The sequence below is a fragment of the Balaenoptera borealis genome, assembly GCF_965194805.1.
Source record: "Balaenoptera borealis genome assembly, chromosome: 11".
Taxonomy (NCBI): domain Eukaryota; kingdom Metazoa; phylum Chordata; class Mammalia; order Artiodactyla; family Balaenopteridae; genus Balaenoptera; species Balaenoptera borealis.
Genome location: NC_138868.1, coordinates 102902094 through 102927704, shown reverse-complemented (window position 1 = coordinate 102927704; position 25611 = coordinate 102902094). Strand labels below are relative to the sequence as shown.

General features: G+C 37.3%; 1 protein-coding gene across 1 annotated transcript; it reads left to right on the top strand.

Moving 5' to 3' along the window:
- Positions 1–1658: 1658 nt before the first annotated feature.
- OR6M1 (olfactory receptor family 6 subfamily M member 1) lies at positions 1659–24018 on the top strand. The gene is given in 7 exon segments (XM_082339853.1): positions 1659–17436; positions 17480–20186; positions 20190–20561; positions 20565–20641; positions 20643–20848; positions 21118–22459; positions 22784–24018. Coding segments are annotated over 5 exon segments (966 nt in total). The 5' UTR covers positions 1659–17436; positions 17480–20117; the 3' UTR covers positions 21360–22459; positions 22784–24018.
- Positions 24019–25611: the final 1593 nt, after the last annotated feature.

The window sequence follows — 25611 nt, the reverse complement described above, 5'->3', positions numbered from 1 at the left end:
CATCACGCAGCATTTAGAAGGAATCAAACATACAATTCTGAAAAATTAACGTTCTTTTTATATTTAAGTATGCAGAATACATGCTGAGAATTGTGGGGTCAGTTTTGAATTGCCCACAAGGTATAGGAATATTTTCCATTTTATTATATGCTAAAAGCATATGCTGGAAACTGTGGCTTGCAAGGTCAAATAGCCTTAGGGTCTTTACACTATCAAAGATTTTACTGTGGACAGAAGTCAAGCAGGTGCAGTACAGATCTGTGTTATCACATCTCTACTGCGTATTAATATTTTCACATTTTTATTACTCATGGAGATGGAGTTGACAATATTTTTTCCTCCATATTTTATCCTTACAGGTGCCACCTTCACTTCCATCCACCCTTATCCCAGTCTTATTTATTTTGTTTTTTTTTTTAGCAAAATATTTATTGAACAGCTACTTTGTGCCAAGTACTGTGTTAGTTGTTTGCTGATAAGAACTTACCTCGTTTCAACCCTCACTATCATCCTGAGTGGAAGATATTTATGGCATTTCCATTTATAAGTGAGAAAACTGAAGTCACATCTAGAACAGAAATAGAACTCATACTACAGGCCTCCAACTGCAAACACACTCACCACTATATCGTGTTGCTCGGCTTATCCATAAAACTAAAGTGAGAAATTATTTGGCTTTTTAAACATTCGTCCACAATTTCAGATACTTAAGGTAATATCTTGTGAGAGGGGTTCAGAGTAATTTATATATATATGAATTGATCCCTGGAAATAAAAGGAAATGGAAACCTCATATGCTACAATTCAGTAAGGATACTGAAACCTGGAATTTAAAAGAGATATTAAGAGAGAAAATATTTAATTATTTTCCAGTTTCACTCAGTTACCTGCTCCATCTACAGTCCAATCAGCAGGGAACAAGTTTGATTAGCAAAAGGAGTAGTGACATATCAATATGAACCATTAAAATAACTTTGAAAGAGGTATACCTTCATAACTACGAAGAAAATCATATAATTAAGCTATATATGCCTTTAATGAATTGTCCAGTAAACAATGTCTTGTTCAGCTTGTTACACATACACATAAATGTTTTAGAAGTTTTAAAATTATAAAATAAGTCATTTCTTTGCTTTTAAATCATTGCCAGCTGGAGGTTAGGATGTTTAAAACAAGCAAAACAAACAAAAAAAGCTGTGTTCAGAGAATAAAGGGGAGATGAACATTTAATCTCATTTAATGATATAGGCATGTATTGACAATGGAACAAGAAGAAAGCAAGTGGAGTATTTTCCCAAGAAGAAAATGGCACAAGAAATGATATACAATAAATAGTTGAAGGCTTCCCTAGTGGCGCAGTGGTTGAGAATCTGCCTGCCAATGCAGGGGACACGGGTTCGAGCCCTGGTCTGGGAAGATCCCACATGCTGTGGAGCAACTAAGCCCGTGAGCCACAATTACTGAGCCTGCGCGTCTGGAGCCTGTGCTCCGCAACAAGAGAGGCTGCGATAGTAAGAGGCCCGCGCACCGCAATGAAGGGTGGCCCCCGCTTGCCGCAACTGGAGAAAGCCCTCGCACAGAAACGAAAACCCAACACAGCCATAAATAAATAAATAAATAAATAAATAAAATTTTAAATAAATAAATAAATAAATAAATAGTTGAGAGGTTTGGTGGATATCAGGAAGCACTTGCATATAAGCCAGAATCCAAAAAATGGTTCCAACTAAAACAAACAGTTGAAGTCAGACAGAAAGGAACAGTGAATCTGAATGTTGGATAATCAATAAACTGAATGGCCTGGTATTGCAGTTTTCTACATTTAATTAGATAATGTTGAATGCAATTAATAAACTACGCATTTCTAATTACCCATCCTTGTATAGATTGTGCTCCAAAATTTTTTCACAAAATAGTAAACCAGCTTTTTTCTCTAAATAATTTATGTGACACATGATGGGCTAAAGGGGTGATGGGCTAATGGCTTAAAGTTCCAAGAGAAGACATTTCCTTCTAATTCTAATAAAGGGAAATCTTCCATTTCTGTATGTGGTATAATGTGAAAATTTTGAAGATTGCCCTGAATAATTTTTATAGAACCACAAACTCTCAGAAATTTAAAGGCCACTTAGTCCAGTATTCCAGTATGGTTGTTAAACCATCACTAAATTATTAGTATTTACTTTGCTGCTGCTATTGTTACATATTTTTAATCGCTTGTGCGCAGGATTAGAACAATTATAACCTTTGATTCATAATAAATTTTGACCTTTGGTCCATTCATGACTTTCTTTTATTTTACTGTTTGTTTATTGTTTTTAATAATAAAATCTGTTATCCTACCACTAACCCAAGAACTAGAACATTTATTAATAAATTACAGCTACCTATATGCTCTTACTTCATCCCATCTCCTGTTTCTTTACATAACCACAATAAATTTTCTCATCTCCTGTTTATATACTGTTTTATCATAAATACAAATATTCTAAACAATAGATGGTTTCATTTTAATTATATTACGACTCTATATGGTCTTCTGGAACTTGCTTCCCCCCGTCCAGCTTAATTAAGGTAAAAATGTGATGGTTTTATATATGTATACATTGTGAAATGATTACCACAATCAAGTTAATTAACATATTCATCATCTCACATTATTACCTTTGTGTATATGTGTGTGTGATGAGAACACTTGAGATTTACTCTCAGGAAATTTAAAGAATACAATACATTATTATTAACAATAGTCACCATGCTGTACATTAGGGGTCTTCAGAACTTATTCATCTTATAACAGAAAGTTTGTACCATTTGATCAGTATCTCCACTTACCTCCATCCCTCCTGGCCTCTGGTATTCACCATTCTATTCTCTGTTACTATGAGTTCAACTTTTTTCCCCCCCTGGCTTATTTCACTTAGCATAATGTCCTCCAGGTTCATCTACATTGTCACAAATGGCAGGATTCCCCTTTTTTTTTAAGGCTGAATAGTAAATTCCATTGTGTATGTATATATATAGTTTTCTTTATCTATTCATCTATTGATGGACACATATCATGACACAAAGATGTTTCTATATCTTGGCTACTGTGAATAATGCTACAATGAGCATGGGAATGCAGATATCTATTCTAAATAGTAATTTCATTTCCTTCAGATAAACATCCAGAAGTAGAATTGCTGGATTATATAATAATTCTACTTTCAGTTTTTGAGAAACATCCATACTGTTTTCCATAATGGCTGTACCAATTTACATTCCCACCAACAGTGTACAAGAGTTCCCTTCAGAAAGCCAAAAGATAACAAATGTTGGTGAGGATGTGGAGAAAATGGACTTGCTATTTTTACTCAAACTTAAGTTATTGGAAGTTATCCATTTTTTCACCTGTAGCTGTAACTCACTCATCTTTTTTCATTACAGTTATATTTCATTGTGAAAAGATTCTTATTTATTCTTTCTCTGTCAGAGGGCATTTAAGTTGTTTTCACTTTTTTGCTAACATAATCACTCATGCTCTGAATAATTGTGCATATGTTTCCTAGTGCAGATGCATGCACAAGTTTCTCTTGAGTGTATTGGTGGGTTCTAGAGTTGGTAGTTGTTCAACTTTACAAAATAATGGCAACCTTTTTCCCAAACTGACTGTTTCATTTTACACATGCATCAGCAATAACTAAGATTCTGTTGATACATATATTCTCTGACAAATCTCTGGTATTTTCAAAATTCCTGTTTTTAGACAATTGAATGGATGTGAATTGGTATCTCATGGTGGTTTTGATATGTACCTGTTAACTAATAAGATGAGCATCTCTTCTTATGTTTACTGTTGTGTTTCTGTGAGTTTCTATTCATAATTTTTGCTGATTTTTCTGTTGGGTTGTTTGTATTTCTGTTATTGATTTTTAAGGATCTGGAGTTTACTCTCTATTTTACACAAAGATATTGTGGCATTATTTTATTCTTTTTTATGGCTGAGTAGTATTCCATGGTATATATATACCATGTCTTTTTTTATTCATTTATTATCATACTAAGTGAAGTAAGTCAGACAAAAAAAGACAAATATCATATGATATCACATATATGTGGAATCTAAAATATGATAGAAATGAACTTATTTACAAAACGAAAACAGACTCACAGACATAGAAAACAAACTTATGGTTGCCAAAGGGGAAAGGGGAAAGGATAAATTAGGAGTTTGGGATTAGCAGATACAAACTACTATATATAAAAAATAAACAACAAGGTCCTACTGTATAGCACAGGTAACTATAGTCAATATCTTGTAATAACTTATAATGGAAAAGAACATGAAAAAGAATATATATATATGTATAACTGAATCACTCTGCTGTACACTCAAAACTAACACAACATTGTAAATCAACTACACTTCAATTAAAAAAACAAAAAAAAGATATTGTATCTTGCCCAACTGGATGTTTGTCTTTTTTGTTTTCCATCAGGTCCTTTTGAATAGTAAGAATTCTTAATTTTAAAATATCTGAATTTATTAATGTTAGTTCTTATGGTTAAGACTTCTTTCATTTTAAAAGGAAACTATAGAATTTCAGAAATATGTCAGTTTATATGTCTTTCTGTTTAATTTTTGCTTTTATATTTAAATCTACAGTCCAGCTGAAATTGATATTTGTGTAGGTAATAACCCAATTTTATTGCATGTATTTTTCCACTTTCCCTGTTTTTCAATACTTATTTTTCCACTGGTTTGCTATGCATAGCAATCACATATCAAAGTCCTCTATTTTCCGTAGGTCTGTTTTATGAGCTTTCTATTCTCTGGTCAATTTGTCTATCACTGCACAAATACTACACATTCTTAATTATAATCACTTTATTATTATTAATATGTGATAGTGTAAATCTTCTTTCCTATACAGTGTAGATTAAAGTGGTGATAGTGGACATCCTTACCTAATCCTGAGTTTCAATACTTCTAATGTATCCTCATTTCAAATAGTATTTTTGATAGATACTTTACAGCAAGTCAAATATAATAAGTTCATTTCTATTTCTATCTTCTACTTGTGTTTATCATTAATGTGTATTGAAATTTATTAAATACTTTATCTGTCAGTTGAGATGATAATGTGGTTTGTCCTTGAATCTGTCAATATGACAAAATATTTATAGAAATTTTAATGTTAAATTATCCTTGTATCCCTGGGATAAACAAACGCATACACACTGTTGATTTTGATTTGCTATTTCTTTATAGAGAATATTTGCATGTAGTCATGAATAAACTAGGGCTGTAATTTCCCTTTTTTTCCCATATTTATCTGGTTTTAATCTTAATGTTATTACTGACTTCATAGAATAAGTTGAAGAATATCTCTTTTTTCAATTTTCTCAGTTTGTTATGACATTGCAATAATTTCTTCCATAAAAAGTTCAGGAGAATTCACTTGTGAAATCATGTGGACCTTGTGTTGTCTTTATGATAAGATTTTAATCACTTCTTTGATTCCTTCAATAGTCTTAAGACTATTCAGGCCTTTGAATTTCCTTCAGTCTATTGTGATAAGAATGTAATTTATCCATTTTTCTCAACTTTCAAATGAGATGGCATATAGTTGGTAATATAGTCTCATTAACTGTTTAATGTTTTCCTTATTCTATTATTCATTCTCAATATAATGTAATTTTGCTTTCTCTCTCTTCTTTTTTGTCCCTTGATGAATCTCACTGGTAATTTGTCTTTTCAGAAAACCAATTTTGGCTGTACTAATCATTTCTTTTTTATCCTTGTTTTCCCATTTTAATTGATTTCTCCTTTAATCTATGTTTGCTTTCATCTACATTTTTTATTTTCCTAATTTTTTTCTAAACTTTTCTAATTGTCAACCTTTCTTTTATAAATGAACTTTCTAGGTCTATAAAGATCACTCATAGAATCATTTTCCTATATCCCACAAATTTTGATATGTACCATTCAGTTCTGTTTTCCATTTCCATTGTGATTTCCTTTTTGATCCATGAATTATCTGGGAGAGTATTTTTCATTTCCAAATATATGGATATTTTAATACATCATTTGATTATTAATTAATTAATTGTGTTGGGCTCTGAGAACACATTTTTTGCTACCTAGTCAAAGTTTCTTGAGGCATGTTGTATGGCAAAGTATGAAATGTTTTTAAATCTTTCATACATATTTAACAAGGGTATATATTCTCTACCATATAAGTGAAGAATTCCATAAAAGCCCAATAATATATTAAGTTTCTTTACTGTGCTACTCATATTATCTGTATGCTTTAAAAGTTTTTGAATGAGAGTTTTATTGAAATCTTGCATTATGATGATAGTGCTGAAGCTGTTTTCTAGGTAAATGCATGTTTAGAATTGTAATAAGTTGTGATGAATTAAAACTTTTTTTTATCATAGAGTGGCTCTGTCAATCCCTGATGATGCTTTTTGTCTTAATTTCTATTTTGCCAGTAATTAGCATAGCCATGTTTGCTTTCTTTGGGGTTAGTGTGTGTTCGGAGATATCTTTTTTTTTTAAATCCTTTGAATTTCAAAGTTTTCATGTTCTTACCTTCTATATGTGTCTCTTGCAAATACAATACAGCTGGAATTATTTTTTAATATATTACAGTATCTATCTTTAACTAAGGAATTTAGTCCCTTTATTGCAAAAATTGATATATTTGAACTGGTTTCTATGTCTTACTTTTTATTTTTATTTGTTTCAATATTCTGTGTTTCTTTCTCCATTTTTTAATTAATTGTGTTGACTTTTTTTTTTATAAATTTACTTTTTTATTTATTTATTTTTGGCTGCGTTGGGTCTTCGTTCCTGTGCATGGGCTTTCTCTAGTTGCGGCGAGCGGGGGCTACTCTTCGTTGCAGTGCGCGGGCTTCTCATTGTGGTGTCTTCTCTTGTTGCGGAGCATGGGCTGTAGGCGGGAGTGCTTCAGTAGTTGTGACACGCAAGCTCAGTACTTGTGGCTCGTGGGCTCTAGAGCGCAGGCTCAGTAGTTGTGGTGCACGGGCTTAATTGCTCCGCGGCATGTGGGATCTTCCTGGACCAGGGCTCGAACCCGTGTCCGCTGCATTGGCAGGTGGATTCTTAACCACTGCACCACCAGGGAAGCCCTAATTGTGTTGATTGTTGGTATTTATTTATATTTTTGTTATAGTTGAGTTTTGTTTCTCTTATAACATTTTTTCCTGTCTACAAATTTGGAAATTATGCTCTATTTCTATTCTTTCAGTGAGTACCCTAAAAAAATTTATCAAGTTTATTTAACTTAAAATCTAAAATGAAACAATATTTCATCCCCTCTTGTATCATTTGGTTTGGAAGCTCCACTTATTCCTCTCCACTCTCACATTCTATTGTCATCCTAGCTTAACTTCACAAATTCAACACTATTATGACTTTTTACAAAGAATTTTCATTTAGATTTATGTACATGTTCACCATTTTATTTTTTATTATTTCTTTCTACATATTAAATTATCTTAAAATTATTTTTTTTGTTCTTGAATTGTATTTTTTAGAAATTACTTTGCAGCTGGTCCCTTGGTAATAAATTCCTGAAGTTTTTGTCTGTAATACATTTATTTTACAATGGAAGATCATCTTACTAGATACACAATTCTGAGATGGCAGTCATTTACTCACCACACTTTAAAGATATTATTTAACTAATTTTTGGCTTCCTTTGCTGCTGTTGAGAAACCGACAGTCATTTTAACTGCTGTTCCTATATAAGTGATCTTCCCTTTCTGGTTGTTTTCCATATTCTCCCTTGGGTGTCCTGAATCTGTTTCCCTTTAAATACTGCCCCACCTTCACTGCCTCTGTTCTCTCTCCTGAAGGATACAAACTATGTATATAAATGTTCCCATGCCTTTCATTTCTTTGAACATTGTCTCATATTTTCAATGTCTATCTCTCTTTGCTTCATTAAAGATTATCCTGGATTACCCAGGTGGTTCTATTGTATTTACAAGTGTCACATGAGAGAGGTAGAGGCAGATTTTACCGCACAAAAGAAGGTAATGTGATCTTGGAAGCAGAGATTTAAAGATGCTATGCTGCTGGCTTTGAAGTTGGAAGAAGGGGCCATAAGCCAAGGACTGCACATCTCAAAGCTGGAAAAAGCAAAGAAATGGATTCTTTCTACCCTAGAGCTCTTGGCATGGCCCAGCCGACACCCAGGTTTAGGCCCAGTAAAACTGACTTTGGATTTCTGTCTTCTAGAGCTATAATAGAATACATTAGTGTTATTTTAAGCCACCAAGCTTGTGGTAAGTTCCTACAGCATCACAGCAAACTAGTACATACCTGATTCATGTTTCTCTGTCTGCAGACTCTTTCCACTTCTCTGTGTACATGGAAGGTAATTGTTGCTTCAGTCATTCACAGATATATGTATATTTCAATCATAGATATATATTCAATATATATACAAGTATATATATTGGATACATTTAAATATTTGAGATATACATTATTTATATCAACATTTATTTTAAATTATCAGAGTTCTAAATCCAAATTCCTGGAAAGAGGATCTGATTCGTCCAATTGGAGAGAGGTGTCTTCCCTGATTCACTTATTTGTAAGAGGAAGGGTTTGGCAAGAGGTAAACTGCCCTCTGTCAACACAGCCACTGAGCAGGTGCTATGGGGACAAGCATCTAAAAAGAGAGCTTAGGAACAGGGAGAAGACAAGAGGCATCTCAAAGATCAAAATAGGTCATTACCAGTGTGGTCATTGACCGTCTAGCTATGTAGACAAAGATGAAGACCTTAAGAACTGGCAGGGAACCCATCATGGGAGAGCAGGTAGAGAAAGTACCATCTTCAGAATGGATTCAGAATATTATAAAAGAACATTGCCCAAAAAAAAAAAAAAAAGAATGTTGTCCGTCAAAAGATAGAGCAGTGGACAAATGTTTAAAGGTCAAAAAAACGTAGAACAGGGAATTCCCTGGCGGTTCAGTGGTTAGGACTCCATGCATTCACTGCCAAGGGCCTGGGTTTAATCCTGCAAGCTGTGGCGAATGGCCAAAAAAAAAAAGAACAATATCACCAGAAATGAAGCATTCACATAATTTTCTGCTCTGTATTCATAATCAGACATTAATTAAGATGGGATTTTGAAAGTTTGTGTCCTATTGAGGCCATAACAAAATAAGCAGCTAAAAAAATACAGATTTATTATCTTACTGTTCTGTAGGTCAAGAGTCCAATACAGGTCTCACCAGGCTGCAGACTGCATTCATTTCGAGGGGCTCTAGGGGACAATCCATTGCCTTCTCATTTGGGTTGTTGACAGAATTCATTTCCTTGAAGTTTAGGACCAAGGCCCTGTTATGTTGCTGGCTATCAGCCAAGGGCCAGTCCCAGTTTCTAGAAGGTGCTGCAGTGCTTGGCTCATGGCCCCCCTTCCTCCACCTTCAAAGCCAACAACAGGGGGGCAAGTCTCTCATGTTTCACATGTCTCCTCCTCCTTCTGCCATCCCCTCTCTGACTCAGATGGAAAAAGTTCTTCCTTTTTAAGGACTCATTTGATTGGCCTGAGCCCACCCAGAGAATCCACAATAATACCACCAACTCAAGGTCCACATCCTGAATTACTTGTGTAAAGTGCCTTTTGCAAGTAAAGTAGCATACAGCTGACCCTCCGCATCCTCGTGTTCCACATCCGCTGATTCAACCAACTATCAATCAAAAACATTTGGAAAAATTAAATTCCAGAGATTTCCAAAAGGCAAAATAAATTTGCCATGAGTTGGCAACTATTTACATAGCATTTACATTGTATTAGGTTTTATAAGTAACCTAGAGATGATATAAAGTTTCAAGAGGATGTGCACAGGTTTATAGGCAAATACTATGTCATTTTATATGAGGGACCTAGACCCAATTCCCTTTGAATACCAAGGGAGAAGTGTATTCACAGATTCAGGGGATTAGGACAAGGCTATCTTTAGGTGCCATTATTCTGTTTACCATGTTAAATTGCTAGTGTTAAAGATGCAAGAATGTAAAAGTAAAGAACCAAACACGGTATGTTTTTTTAAAGCCAATGCTAAATCCTAAACGCTCTGTCTTTCATCACTTGCAACCAGAAGAATTTACAAGACTCTTATGAAAGATTAGTGAAAAGCAGCAAAATATCTGGCAAATTCATATTTTAATAGTTATGTTTGTTTTTATTTAAATCATTGTTAGGTAAAATTTTATAAATTCATGTTGACCAATATTTGAGAGAAACTGTATCTGTAAATTTTTGATCACCTTCTAATTGATTCATCTTTTATGCTTTTGAAAAAAATTAATTTATATGGAAAAGAGCAATTTCATATAATGCTATTTTAACTGAGACATTAAATCAGAAAACCAAGAGTAAATACATGTAAGAGATACCTGAATGAAGCTTGGGAACCATTTCTTGTAATTCTGCTTGTATCCTAATTCACTGGTAAATCCATTATCGTGATTTAATCTGAATTGTTATTAAAACAGAATGATTTTGCAACAAAAAAATCATTGTTAGGTGAAGATAAATATAGTTAACACTTTGTGCTGTTTTAACTTCTTAATGAATCCCCATGTTACTCAAAAGTCCCATTCTGAGATCATTAATGCAGGAAAGAAAGTCCTCAACAAATAAGGTAATTTAAACATGACTCAGGTATCCAAGTAGGGCTGGCCCCAGGTTGGACCAGCCTTGAAACTGAAGGTACAAAAAGACTTCATAAACTCTTAAAAATGGTATAAATATACTGCTGTTTGTTGATCATTATTATGATGATGACCAACATTGTTATAATAGCAGATAATGATGTTTGTTTAATCAATGTAATGATAGATTGATTCTAATTAGTTCAGTTAATTGGAAAATGGGAGCTACTTGTCCCAAATTTGAGGACAGCTAGAGAATTCTTCACTCTTCCTGTTCTCACCTATGACCAGATGTTTCAAACTATTGTTTTTCATATCAGAGATGGAAGGGTGAATATACCAAAATAACTTGTAGGCATTTTAAACAATATCTACTTATTAGATAAATTATATCCTCCAAATATGGATGAAGGGCATCCAACCAGAGAGCCACTGTTGTACGTAATGAGTTCATTGACCCCTCTGCTTACCAGCTAATTCTCACATATTCCTTCCTCCCAACTCAGTTGTAACAAATTATTCGGTAAGAATAACCATGAACATACGTCCCATTACATGACAAGGATTCTAAGGACTACAGTAAAATGTGGCAAATAATTTATTTGGAGTTTATCAAGAGCTTAACACAGTTACTCCCATCAGTCTTCTCGTGCCCTTGGAATGGGATTTACACTATTGGCTCCCAGATTTTCAGGCCTTGAGACTTGGACTGGAATCACACCACCAACTTTCCTGGGTCTCCGGCTTGCAGATGGCAGAATGTGAGACTTAACCTCCATAATCACATGAGCCAGTTCTTCATAACATATATATATGTGTGCATATATATATATGAATTAGAAAATGGAACTTGAGGAAGGTCTTCTGAAAAAAACTAAAGGAATATTCTTCAATGGCCACATCCCTTCTCTTGCATGGCAGAAAATATGTGACAATTATTGTGTTGATACATATTTTAAATTTTTTAAAGTAATATAGGGCTGTCTTTCCAATAAGCAGCCTGCAAAAATATCACTTTGGGAATGAAGTTAACCTCACAAATGAAAGGCTCTAATTAGACATCCATCAAGAGAAGACTGCCTAGATCCTGGTTAATTAAAAACGGCATGAAAAGGGTGATGATAGATGGAATATCTACCAAAATTTTACATTAATTGATCCCAATGCTCTACCAACTCCTCAAACTTGTAAAAGGACCACAATGGATTCACTCAGTTTATGTTAGCTTTGGTAAGTTTCTAAATGGGGAAAAATAGATAATTCCTTCAGCACTAGTGCCGATTAAAATGGTGAAAGGCAAAAGAGGGGTTATGAATCTGAGTGACAGGAGGACCAAGCTCTCAAAAAGGCACAAAAGTCTCAAAAAGGCACAAAGGCACAAGGTCTCAAAAAGGCACAAGGTCTCAAGGCACAAAACCCAGCAGAAGACTGGAGCCAGTTTGCATTGGCATAAGTGAAACAGCCTGGTGAAGAAGGTTTGCTGGGATTGTGGACACTGGTATACAATGTACTGCCATATATTAATGTAATAACGAAAAGTTAAAGGATAATGAAGTAGAGGGATATGGTGATATGATTGTAAAAATCAGGATTTAAAGTAGGCATTTTTGCTGTAGTTTTCAATTAATCTTTATTATAAGACATGAAAGTAGTAAGAGGCACCCTGAGAGTCCTCAGTGTTCCAGTCCTAATCCTCTCTGTCTCCATTATGTCCTAGCAACCCAGTTTACTCTTGGGAATTGGGGTCAGTACTCCAGCCAGTAGTAAACCTTTATTTTACCCAAGTGCTCAGTTGCATAAGGAGTTCGGAATGGCCAGGTGGCAGTTCAGTCTTCCAATTCAGTGGAACCACTGCTGTGTCTCATGGTGGAAACATTCTCTCCTTGGGGTCTAAGACCTCCTAACCAGCAGAGCTCAGAGTTTCCAAGATGAGAAATAAAAATTCTGTGAGTGTGTTATTAGAAATAAAGTGAGATCATCACTACCACTTCTACCCCTTGATTACCAGCCCCTTGTATTCTGGTTTTGGGGGAGACAGTATCACACAATAGTTGGTTCAAAGACTATGTTAAGTTTTCCAAGACAGAATCTTAAGCTTTCAGGTTGTTGTCTCCCAACAAGTGCTGTAACTGAGCTGTCAGTAACCTGTACACTCTTCAGCTGGACCAGCCATTTCTAGGCGATAGGATATGAGGTGATACCAGTTAAGTACATGGCCATGAGTCTATTGCTACACTTTTTTTTTTTTTTTTTTTTGCTGTAAGTGAAGTGTTGTGCTCCCCAGTCTTGTTTGCTCTTGTTTCCTCTTCCTCCCACTGGTGAAGTGGAGAGTCCTGCTCTAGAGTTCTGGGGATGGCTGAACACAAGACACTCGATACTGGATGGATAAGATGGACGATACTTTATTAATCACATATGTTCACAGCCCAGGGAGGAGAACACAGCATGCCCTGTGGGACCGCACAGGGGTTGCATTCAGAAGCAGAGTCAACAACTGCTCAGCTGGCAGAGAACTGAAGCTGGTTAGGTTGACGACTGGGTGGGATCCAGGTGGTCCGGCTGTTATGGGAACTGGCCAGGTGGGAGACTCTCCTGGTATGGGAGAGCATGTCTGGCAAAAGCAGGGGAGCTCACAGTTAGGCCTTCGGGGCCCTGTGAGGCTCAAAGATGTTAAGACAGCACAAAATTTTAGGACTTACAATACGTCTCCCCAGTGGTACTTGAGGTATATTTTAAAATAATGCCCAGAGGCTCTTGTTGTTATTTCAGCTCCATTTTAGAGGTGTTCATTCCACTGCAGCGACTTATTCTCGGTATCTCTCTCTCTGTCTCTTTGTCTCTCTCTCTCACTCTCTATCCTTCTCCCTCTCCTTCTCGTTTCCTTTCTCTCTTTGTAGAAATACATATACTTGTAGAAATACGTATTTTTTATATTTTCACGCAGAAAAAATATTTTTTAATATTATTTATATTTTAGGAAGAAAGGTTGATAAGGAGAAAATGGGGTCATCCATCGGCTGGTGGGCTGGATGAGGCCATGGAGTAAATGTATAGAAACAAAGAACTGTAGAATTGGGAGATTATGGTCCGAGATTGGTATCTTGGAGTTTGGGATTTCAGAGATTGAGTAATTCAATGTAATGGCAAAATCCAGTTATAAAAATGGAGGAATGCAGGTGATACTCATTGATAGTAAGATTAAGACATTCAAAACTTAGCATCTTTTATAACTCTATTTATATAGATAATAAAGTTTCCCATAATGATTGAAATTCTTAGGAAGAAGTAGGAGACCATGAACCACTGAAAAAGTCTTTACTAAATGTATCTCCAGTGATTTTCATGTTTTCAAATTCAATAAAAACTCCCCCAACATTGTCTTAATGTTATGCTCTATGGCAGTTGTTTATTTCTTTCTTGAAACTCAGCTGGGCACTAAATGACGTAACCAAGGAAAACTTACAAGATTGTATAATATAAGCCTTGGAGAATTTTTATCCAAAACCAAAAGAGAGTGGAAATTGGGAACAAAATAACACCATCCTTAAGAGCAAATAAGAATGAGCCTGTCCCTCCAGCCATGCATCCCTCACCCTTGGGGACAGGGAAAGGAGGAGGCACATGCTCACTTGAAAGAGACTCAGTGGAATCAGCGTCCTCAAGTGAAAGTCAGATTTATGTTAAGATGAAAGGTACAGCGTTTTTAGTTCGGAGGAGAATTTTTTTTAAATTCTTATTTAAAAAATATGTACGTATTAGAGAATAAAGTTAAAGTTTATAGCAAGCTTGTGACTGTGAGAGATAAGTCAGGAGGATGGAATAACAGTTGAACTGGGCTGAGTTCAGTATAAGGGCTTACGTTTCTGAACAAGGACAGGACAGGGATGAGAAACATAATGGAATTTACTATGGCTATATTTTCACCTGGAAGTTTTTTTTTAAATCTGTGCTGGTACAGACAGAGGTACTACGTGTTATCTGAAACTCTAGAATATTCATTGTTGGAGAATATTTCCTATTGTATCAATAACTTAAGTGGGATGAAAAGTTTTCTGTTTTTAACTTCTTTGTTGATTTTTTTAAGTATTCTTTTTCCTTTAAATGGATAAAGCAAAATACCTGAGGAAATACCCCAAGGAGCCCCTAACAGGTCTGTTACACCTTCTAAAACTTTGTAATTGTGATTAGGTAGTTCAGAACCAACATTCTTTTATAACAGTATTAATTAACTTCGTTTGACCCATATTCCCAAGAGCTGTTCCCCTCTAAATCTCTAAGGCAAATAAGCCTGTGCAAAAAATATAGTTCATCCACTGAGGAAAAAAATCATACAAAAAAAGGAAGCTTTACTTTATAGAGAAATGGAAAGGGATAACTTTTTTCTTTTTTAATTCAAGTCATCTTTAATCTGGTGATGTAGAGCATTCAAGACCATTTGGTAAAAGCACCAATGGAAAGATTAATATTCTAGTAACCATGAAGGTGGAATGAAATACCAAAAACTGTACTGAGCTCCCTTCACTGGCCATCCCTTGGTGAGGATGCTCGAAGGATTCTGCCTCAGATGCGTCTAGATGAGTTAATTGTATGAAATTCTATATCTAAAATAGCCGAGTTACTAAATACTTAATTAACCAAAGAGACAAAATATAGCCTTCTTGCGTGGGGAAAAATACTTGAGAATTGAGAATCAATGTTTTTTTCCCGGATGAATTTCTTAAGTGGAGTTCGAGATGATCTACTCTAATACAGCTTTGACTGATTTAGTCCTGCAACGTTGTCAAGCCACTTAACACAACTACCACATTCTCTATCTGCAGAAACAGACTGGAATTTGAGTTGTGCTGAAATCACTGGGATGTTATGGGACAAAGAGGATTTCCAGATCGTAGAGGTGTTTGACGGCTGTTGGAGTGGAAAAGGTCAGTATTTGGTCCCTAAGGAAAGTGCATGAATGTGTATTTGGAAGTTACAAAGACAGAGTTTTCCACTCCAAACAAGAGCTTTTTATTTAGCCAGTGCGAAAGCAGGGTAGTCATTTCCCAATCACTGGAGTCATCCAAGCAATGGCTGGGTGGGTATGTGGCGAGAATACTAATCAGAAGGACTCACATTAGGGTGAGATGGTTCGGTGACCTAGTAAGGTTTATTTTATCTTTGAGAGATATTTCTATGAGCTAGAAATAGGAATAGAAATGGCCAAAAATTTTTATCAATGTACAATGCTTAGAAGTAATTCATGCACACAGAATAATCAAAGTTTGAGCCTCTTACTGTATCTGCACGTTAAAAACATGTTAGGAGAATTTTAAATCATCTGTTCAACTGCCGAGATGTAAGTATACTTTTTCACATGTTTTGTTTACTAATATATCACTTTCATTAAATTTATTTCTCTGTGTATAGTCTTTCTGATCTGTCAATATACTTAGTGGGGTCAGATGTCAACCTGGGGGGATTCAGATTAAGTACACATTAAAAATATCCCTCAGTTACAAATTAAACTTTTCATAACTTATTGATATTTACTCAGATAAGAAACAAGTAGTTCTAAGTGTTCATCTCCTTTAAGTCCATCCCAGTCTTTTCTGAATGGAACCATATTTTTTTAACAAGAATCTGTTAAATTTTTTTTTTTAATCATAGCATATTAGGTAGATGTTATTGGTATCTTCATTTTATGTGTATTCTTTTTTTTTTTTTTGGATGGGCAGTTAATTGAACCCAGTGTTCATATTTTATTTATTTATTTATTTATGACTGTGTTGGGTCTTCGTTTCTGTGCGAGGGCTTTCTCTAGTTGTGGCAAGCGGGGGCCACTCTTCATCGCGGTGCGCGGGTCTCTCACCATCGTGGCCTCTCTTGTTGCGGAGCACAGGCTCCAGATGCGCAGGCTCAGTAATTGTGGCTCATGGGCCCAGTTGCTCCGTGGCATGTGGGATCTTCCCAGACCAGGGCTCGATCCCGTGTCCCCTGCATTGGCAGGCAGACTCTCAACCACTGCGCCACCAGGGAAGCCCGAATTTGTTAAATATTGTCACACATATGATTTAATTTAAACCTCACAGCAGCTCATTTTGAATGTTATAATTACCCTCATTTCTCAGATGAAGAAACTATGACTCGGTTGAAGACTTTAATCTAATATAATGAAGATGAAAGTGATATAAACTGGGACTGGAACTCAGTTTTTCTAACTTCTCACATTAGTTAATGCTTGAATCTTAACATGTGAAATATCATTTGCCAGTTGAATGACCTCGTGGAAATAGTAATATAAAATACACACAAAAATGGCATCAGAAAGCCTCTCACAGAAAGTTCATATGAGATTTCAAGTGCTATTACATTTGTATACATAGCCATGAGCAGCCATTTCTGTGGAGTCATTTACAGAGTCATTTGGGAGGCTGTTTACTAGAATAAAAGAAGTTAGAATATTTGAGGTGGGGAAGAATGTTGGAAAAGTAACTGGTAGCAGGACTCCAAGACAATGAATGGACCTTATAAAGGTGTAATCCAACATTCTAATTTTTCAGACACGAAAATTGAAGTTCAGAACATAAAAGGAGGGCTTCCCTGGTGGCGCAGTGGTTGAGAATCTGCCTGCCAATGCAGGGGACACGGGTTCGAGCCCTGGTCTGGGAAGATCCCACATGCCGCGGAGCAACTAGGCCTGTGAGCCACAACTACTGAGCCTGCGCCTCTGGAGCCTGTGCTCCGCAACAAGAGAGGCCGCGATAGAGAGAGGTCCGCCTGTGCTCCGCAACAAGAGAGGCCGCGATAGAGAGAGGCCCGCGGACCGCGATGAAGAGTGGCCCCCGCTTGCCACACCTAGAGAAAGCCCTCGCACAGAAATGAAAACCCAACACAGCCATAAATAAATAAATAAATACTTAAAAAAAAAAAAGAAGTTGAGCTTCTTTGTCATTAACAAAAAAAAAAAAAGAAGAACATAAAAGGAGACTTTAAGAAAAGCACATCAGCTTAATCTTGTTAAACCCATCAGCTACCCAGCTTTAGGTATGATGTGGAACTATTTATTACCTCAGAAAAAGAACCCATGAAAGCAATCTGTAAGTGATTTTGCATTATCAGAGGCTCTCGTAGGGCAAAACCTTTCTTGTATTTTTATATTATGATAGAAATAGTGAGAACAAATATGCTATTGGAAATAAGAGAATTCTAAGGAATAGTAAGATAGCTGCACAAAGACATATGAGCAAGAATATTTATTTGAGCATTATCTATATAAGCAAGAAATGTTGATCATCTAAATTACCAACACTAAGCAACTGGCTAAATACATCACAGTCGCATCCATAGAATTGAGCTATATGACCCTTAATAATGATTGTGTAAAGGAAACTCTGGGAGGTGTTAGGTGTGTCTGTGAGCGTGATTGTGATGATGATCTCCTGGGTATTTGCATATGTCCAGACTCATCAAATGGTACACATTAAAGATGTGCAGTTCTTTGTATATCAATTATACCTCGAAAAGTTGTTTTTAAGAAATGATTGTGTAGATTTCTAGTTATTGACGTGGAAAGATGATTATTATAAAAAAGAAAAGAAAGAAAAAGCTGGTTACAAAATAATATGTTAGTAATTTATTCTAGATACATGTGTATGTAATTAGTACTTTGAAACAGCCTGGAAATGTATACACCAAACTGTTGTCCTGTATCTCTAACTAGTTTAACTACAGATTATAAATTTTTTCCATTTGCATTTTCTGATTTTTTGCACTGAAAAATGTGTTTTTGTAATAGGAAAAACTTCAAATAAGAAACGAAATAAGAAGGCAAACTTTTTATCTTGAAGAAGGGGTCAGAGAGGAGGTGGGAGAAGGGAAATGAGGGGATTAGCTGTAACTTATTTATTAAGGAGCTAAGTAAAATCTAGACAGAGAAAGCACTGAGGTCAGAGTTCAAGAATGGGTAGTTTTAACCTGAAATGGGGAAATCTATGCAAAAGAACCATTTCTCAGATAGTAGGCGAAAGTACAACTTGGATGATGTTGATGTACAGTTTTATGATTTCAACTGATCAAGTAAATAAAGTAAGCTGAATTACCTCTACTTTACCTTTCTGTGTGTAATTTGTGAATTTTATTACATCGTATAATGTCCTCTTAAATAATCAGCCAGATATACAGTGTACATATTACATACTTCATAGAACATGCAGGAAGTAGGATTTGGACACAGGACCTAACCTGATAACAAAATATTCATGATTTCCTTTTGATGTATCATCTAAAGTGATTAATAGGAACCATGAACCATTGTTCCTTTTCGACATTCCTGGTCTATTTCCATAGGTCTTTGCCTGCAAGGAGAAGACTTTAAAAATTGGGAGACTCTGGTGATCAGCAAATATTGGAAAAAAGAAATCAACCTTTACCTCTTACTAATGGCAGGTCACCAGTGTCAACCGCCACAGTGAAAGAAAACTTGTTATAGAAAAGGCTAGAAAGTATTTAAAAGAGTTTCCCTCTCAGTGACTGTAAACTTCAGAATGATAGAAAGAAGTTATAGATAAAGTATGAATCAGTACTTTAGCACATATTTAGCTAGGAAAATAAAGCTGGACAGGTTGAAAAGAGCAGAAATTGCATTTTATTTATTTATTTTTTAAAAATAAATTTATTTATTTATTTATTTATTTGTCTGTGTTGGGTCTTCATTGCTGTGCACAGGCTTTCTCTAGTTGTGGCGAGTGGTGGCTACTCTTCGTTGTGGTGCACGGGCTTCTCATTGCGGTGGCTTCTCTTGTTGCGGAGCAAAGGCTCTAGGTGTGCAGACTTCAGTAGTTGTGGCATGCGGGCTCAGTAGTTGTGGCTCGCGGGTTCTAGAGCACAGGCTCAGTAGTTGTGGCGCAAGGGGTTAGTTGCTCCGCGGCATGTGGGATCTTCCTGGACCAGGGCTCAAACCCATGTCCCCTGTGTTGGCAGGCAGATTCTCAACCACTGCGCCACCAGGGAAGTCCCAGAAATTGCATTTTATTGAGGAGAAATCTTAGAGTTTTTTTTTAAATCCAGTCTTATCTCTTAATTTTATAGAAAAATTTGTGTCTAAATAGTATTTTGACTTTCCCAAGTTTGCACCATAATGACTTTCAGATCAAGGAATATATCCCTCGAGTCATTTCCCAATATAAGACACTCTCCACAATACATTTTCAACAGATATTTATAAAACTATCTTCTAGGGAATTGCATGGCGGTCCAGTGGTTAGGACTCCGTGCTTCCACTGCCAGGGGCCCAGGTTCAGTATCTGGTCTGGGAACTAAGATTCCACAAGCCACGTATCATGGCCAAAATCAAACAAACAAAAAACAAAACAAAACAACAACAACAAAACTACCTTCAAGGCTGATTTCCTTTTTCTTGTTTCTTCAGGGAGACCTATTGTTGACATGTAACAATGGCAGTGGGGAATTGCCGCACAGTGACTCAGTTCACCCTGACTGCCTTCCCAGCCCTCCTGGAGCTTTGAATATCCCTCTTTGTGACTCTCTTGTTGGCTTACACACTAACAGCAATGGAAAACATTATCATCATCTCCCTAATACGGACTGATAATCGCCTACAAACCCCAATGTACTTTTTCCTCAGTAATTTGTCCTTTCTGGATATTTTATACACCACTGTCATTACCCCAAAGTTGCTAGCCTGCCTCCTAGGAGAGAAGAAAAACATGTCCTTTGCTGGCTGCGTTACTCAAACATATTTCTACTTCTTTCTGGGAACCGTGGAGTTTATCCTCTTGGCAGTGATGTCCTTTGACTGCTACGTGGCCATCTGTAACCCACTGCGCTACACCATCATCATGAACATCAGGGCTTGCCTCCTGATGATTCTGGGCTGTTGATTGGGAGCCTTCCTACCCGTGTTGGTACCAACCATAGTTGTGACAAGGCTACTCTACTGTAGCAAAGAAATTAATCATTTTTTGTGACATTGCCCCTCTTCTACAGGTGGCCTGTATAGATACTCGTCTCACTGAGAAGATAAACTTTCTCCTATCTGCCCTTGTCATCCTGAGCTCCCTGGCATTCACTACTGGGTCCTACAGCTACATCATTTCTACCATCCTGCACATACCCTCAGCCCAAGGCCGTCAAAAAGCTATTTCCGGGCTTCCCTGGTGGCGCAGTGGTTGAGAATCTGCCTGCTAATGCAGGGGACACGGGTTCGAACCCTGGTCTGGGAAGATCCCACATGCCGCGGAGCGGCTGGGCCCGTGAGCCACAATTACTGAGCCTGCGCGTCTGCAGCCTGTGCTCCGCAACAGGAGAGGCTGCGATAGTGAGAGACCCGCGCACCGCGATGAAGAGTGGTCCCCGCTTGCCACAACTAGAGAAAGCCCTCGCACAGAAACGAAGACCCAACACAACCAAAAATTAAAAAAAAAAAAAAAAAAGCTATTTCCACCTGCGCTTCCCACATCACCATCATTTCCATTGCTTATGGGAGCAACATCTTTGTGTATGTGAGACTCAATCAGAACCACTCTCTGGATTTTGACAAGGTAGCCACTGTCCTCATTACCGTAGTGACCCCTCTTCTGAACCCTTTTATTTATAGCTTGAGGAATGAAAAAGTGAAAGAAGTGTTGAGAGAGGCAATGAACAGAATCATGTCCCTGGTACTAAGGAAAACCTGACATTAACACTGAGTGTATCATACAGTGTTTATCTTCAGCACATTCATTCTGCATAAGTATAGTGCCATGCTGGCATGTCAGAAACCTGAGACTATGTCTGCAGGATGAGCAATGCCCACACCGAGCAGAAAGAAAGTTCTGCTTATATCTGGAAAAAATTTAATCCATGTACCTTCTGGTATATTCATAGCTTAAGATCATGAAAAGTTACCTGACTGGGATTGAGAAGTCTTCAAATCTAGTCTTGGCTAACTCAGTTTATTTTCCAGGTGACTTTGACCATGTCAGAACTGATCTGAGCCTCAATGTCTCTAATCTACCAATGAAATAATAAAGCATCACTACTTGTAGTAAGACATGTTAAGTTAGAGAATGTTAACTTCATGTTAGGCCCTCTTGAATATTTCAGGAGACTCGGTTCTCACCTCTATTAACCAGATCAAATAAATATGAAGTGAGGAGTGAGGGAAAAAGAGGTGAGACTCAGGATGATATCAAGTCTCTGGTTATAAACCTAAGTGAGAAGTGGAGATAGTCAATGAGATAAGGAACATAAGAAGGGAGGTGAGTGGTGGACCTATTGAATTGGAAGTCCCTGTAGGACATCCAGTTGTAAGTTGTCAGTTGGGTTATTATTTGAAGCTGAGGAAAGAGATATGACCTAGAACTATAGTTTAGGAAATCATCGAATATATTAATGATAATTAAAGCTATAGAAGTGGCTGAGATAACCAGGAGGATAAAAAATTAGATTGAGGATGGGTGACCAATGAGAAGAAAACTCAGGAGAGTATGAGATCATGAAATAGGATGAAAAACAAGGGGGAAAATAATACAAGTAGCATGATAAAGAATTAAAAGTATCTGTTGCATTTAGTAGCAGCAGATCATGAATAACTCTGGTAAAAGTTCGATAGAATTTAGGGATAAAAGCCAAAATACGTTGTAGATATTAAGAAACAGATGCAGCATAGAGTGTAGATACAAAGTAATGGAGAATTTAAATACAGACAACACTTTCCAGAAGGCTGGCTGAGAAGCTAAGCAATATTATAATATGAAGGAAACGTGGGTTAGAAAAGGTTATTTTCTAACAGGAAGTGTGTTTCCTTTTTTAAAATATTTTTTTTTTAAATTTATTTTATTTTATTTTATTTATTTATTTTCTATGGCTGTGTTGGGTCTTCGTTTATGCGCGAGGGCCCTCTCCAGTTGTGGCAAGCGGGGGCCACTCTTCATCGCGGTGCGCGGGCCTCTCACTATCACGGCCTCTCTTGTTGCGAAGCACAGGCTCCAGACGCGCAGGCTCAGTAGTTGTGGCTCACGGGCCCAGTTGCTCCACTGCATGCGGGACCCTCCCAGACCAGGGCTCGAACCCGTGTCCCCCGCACTGGCAGGCAGACCCTCAACCACTGCGCCACCAGGGAAGCCCCCTTTTTTAAAATATTGATTGGAGGAGGACAGTAGTGGAGGAGAGAGCAGGAAATGACCCATGTGATGGGTTACCTGAGATGGTCAAAGGTGATGACAGCAAGAACATTAGAGGAAAGATTGTTGTTGGCAGAAATTTGTAAAAATACTGATAAGTAGTAATGAATGAATCCAGAAGTGGAACCATGCCAGGTAACAACAAGGTGAAAATTGTCACAGTGCCTTTTGATGAATGGCCCAAAGTGAACCTAAAGAAGAGACTTAGCCCCTAACTTCAGGTAGAAAATGACCAAAGAAAAGTATAACTTTTAATAATGTGTGCAGATTGAGTAAATGAACTAAGTCCATCAGTGAGTAATTTAATTTGTTAATGTACACAGGCAAAAGGAAATTACTCATTTATTCATCCATTAACCAAATATTGCTTGAGTGCCTACAATGTACCGGTAAACAGAACAGACAAAATCTTTGCCCCCAGTGGGTTTAAAATTATAGTAGGGAGAGACATGCAGTAAGTAAAATATAGACAGAAATCATATAAAAGGTTACATGATAACAAATTTATGGAAAAATAGAAAGCAGGGAAAGGGAATAGGGAGTTTTGGGGATGGAGTTTCCATTTTAAATGAGGTGGTTAAGAAAGCCTTCTCTGAGAAGTTGACTTTTGAATAAGGATTTGGAGACGAGAGTGTGAGCCATGTGGAGGATATCTGGGAAAAGATGATTACATCAGAGAAGAACAAAGACCCCAAGGTGTGGTAAGAGTGAGGGAAGCAAGCCCTCGTGCTGCAGTGATCAGCCATGGAGAGCAGAGGTCATCTGAGAACCTGTGCTGCCAGATTCCAAGGACCGGTGTGAGCACCAAGACGGGGAACCTGATTCATCTGCACTCTGCACTAGAACTGAGACAGGCTGGGACCTCAGACCTGAGACCCTTTGCTGCCATGCTTGCACCTGGACTAACATCTCCTCTTCTCCTAGAGCAACAAAATACAAAGAAGCTGTAAGGGACTAAACATAACTGAGTGCACGTGCAGTTGGGGCAAATTATACACAACAAGATACAAAAAGACCAAAAAAGAAAATCCAGCTGCCACTCTGAAGAGCCGGGAGCAGAAACAGGGTGTCCAGAGCAAAAGCAGGGTACTGCGCATGCCCCCTGCACTTAACACCACCTAAGGGGTGGGCAAAACACCTAAGCCACCCCTCTGGCCCGACCCTGGGACACGCCCCTACCCTCACCCCATATAAGGAACCAGCTCACCTCCCCCGCCCCCCCCCTCGGGAGCAAGCAAGGGAACCTGTTACTTGTTCTTGCTCCCCACTGCTGCAGCAGGGGCCCCCAGTAAAGCCTTGCCTGAATTTCTTGTCTGGCCTCTTATCAGTTTCTATTGATTGGGGAAGGCCAAGAACCCTTGTCGGTATCAGAACTAAAAACCAAAACATTGGACTATACCAAGCCCATATTGCTGAGGAATTGGTAATTAAACACAGCCACATATCAGCAATAAATATTGACTTCCTGTGAGAAATATACATGATTTACTCATAGTATTTTGATTTCTTTCAATGAATTCCTTTCCTTTATTTATTTATTTATTTATTTAATTTTTTGGTTGTGTTGGGTGTTTGTTGCGGAACGCGGGCTTCTCTTTAGTTGTGGCGTGCGGGTTTTCTCCCTCTAGTTGTGGTGTGCGGGTGGGCTCCAGAACACATGGGCTCTGTAGTTTGAGGCACATGGGCTCTCTCATTGAGGTGCGTGAGCACTGTAATTGTGGCACGCGGGCTTCGTTGCCCTGTGGCATGTGGGATCTTAGTTCCCCGACCAGGGTTCAAACCCGCATCCCCAGCATGGGAAGGCAGATTCTTTACCACTGGACCACCAGGGAAGTCCCCAGTGAATTTCTTTCTTAAGTTTGAAGTTAAAGACTAATTTATATTCATTGCAGCACTATCTACAATAGCCAGGACATGGAAGCAACCTAAATGTCCATTAACAGAGGAATGTATAAAGAAGAGGTGGTACATATATACAATGGAATATTACTTAGGCATAAAAAATAACAAAATAATGCCATTTGCAGCAACATGGATGGACCTAGAGATTGTCATCCTGAGTGAAGTAAGTCACACACAGAAAGACAGATATCATATGATATCACTTATATGTGGAATCTAAAAAAAGGGGGTACAAATGAACTAATTTACAAAACAGAAGTAGAGTCACAGATGTAGAAAACAAACTCATGGTTACCAGGGGATAAGGGGCGGGGAGGGATAAATTGGGAGATTGGGATTGACATATACACATTACTATATATGAAATAGATAACTAATAAGAACCTACCGTATAGCATAGGGAATTGTACTCAATGCTTTGTAATGGCCTATACGGGAAAAGAATCTAAAAAGAGAGTGGATATATGTATATGTATAACTGATTCACTTTGCTGTACAGCAGAAACTAACACAACATTGTAAATCAACTATACGCCAATAAAAATTTTTTTAAAACTAATTTATATATTTTTTTGAAAAGAAACATCTGAAATAGGGACAAACCAAATAATTCAGTTGCTTAGTACACTGATTCTCATAATCTGGCTCCCAAACCAGCAGTATTAGCATCACCTGCGAACATGCCATAAATAAAATTCCTGGGCACATCCCAGGCCTGCTGTATCTGAAACACCAGAGGTGAAGCCCACCAATCTGTGTTCTAACAAGGTTTCCAGATGCTATAAAAGCAAGCAAACACTAGAGAACCATGGGCTTATGGAGAGCCAGGCAGGTAGTCAGTTACTGAGACACATATTTCATT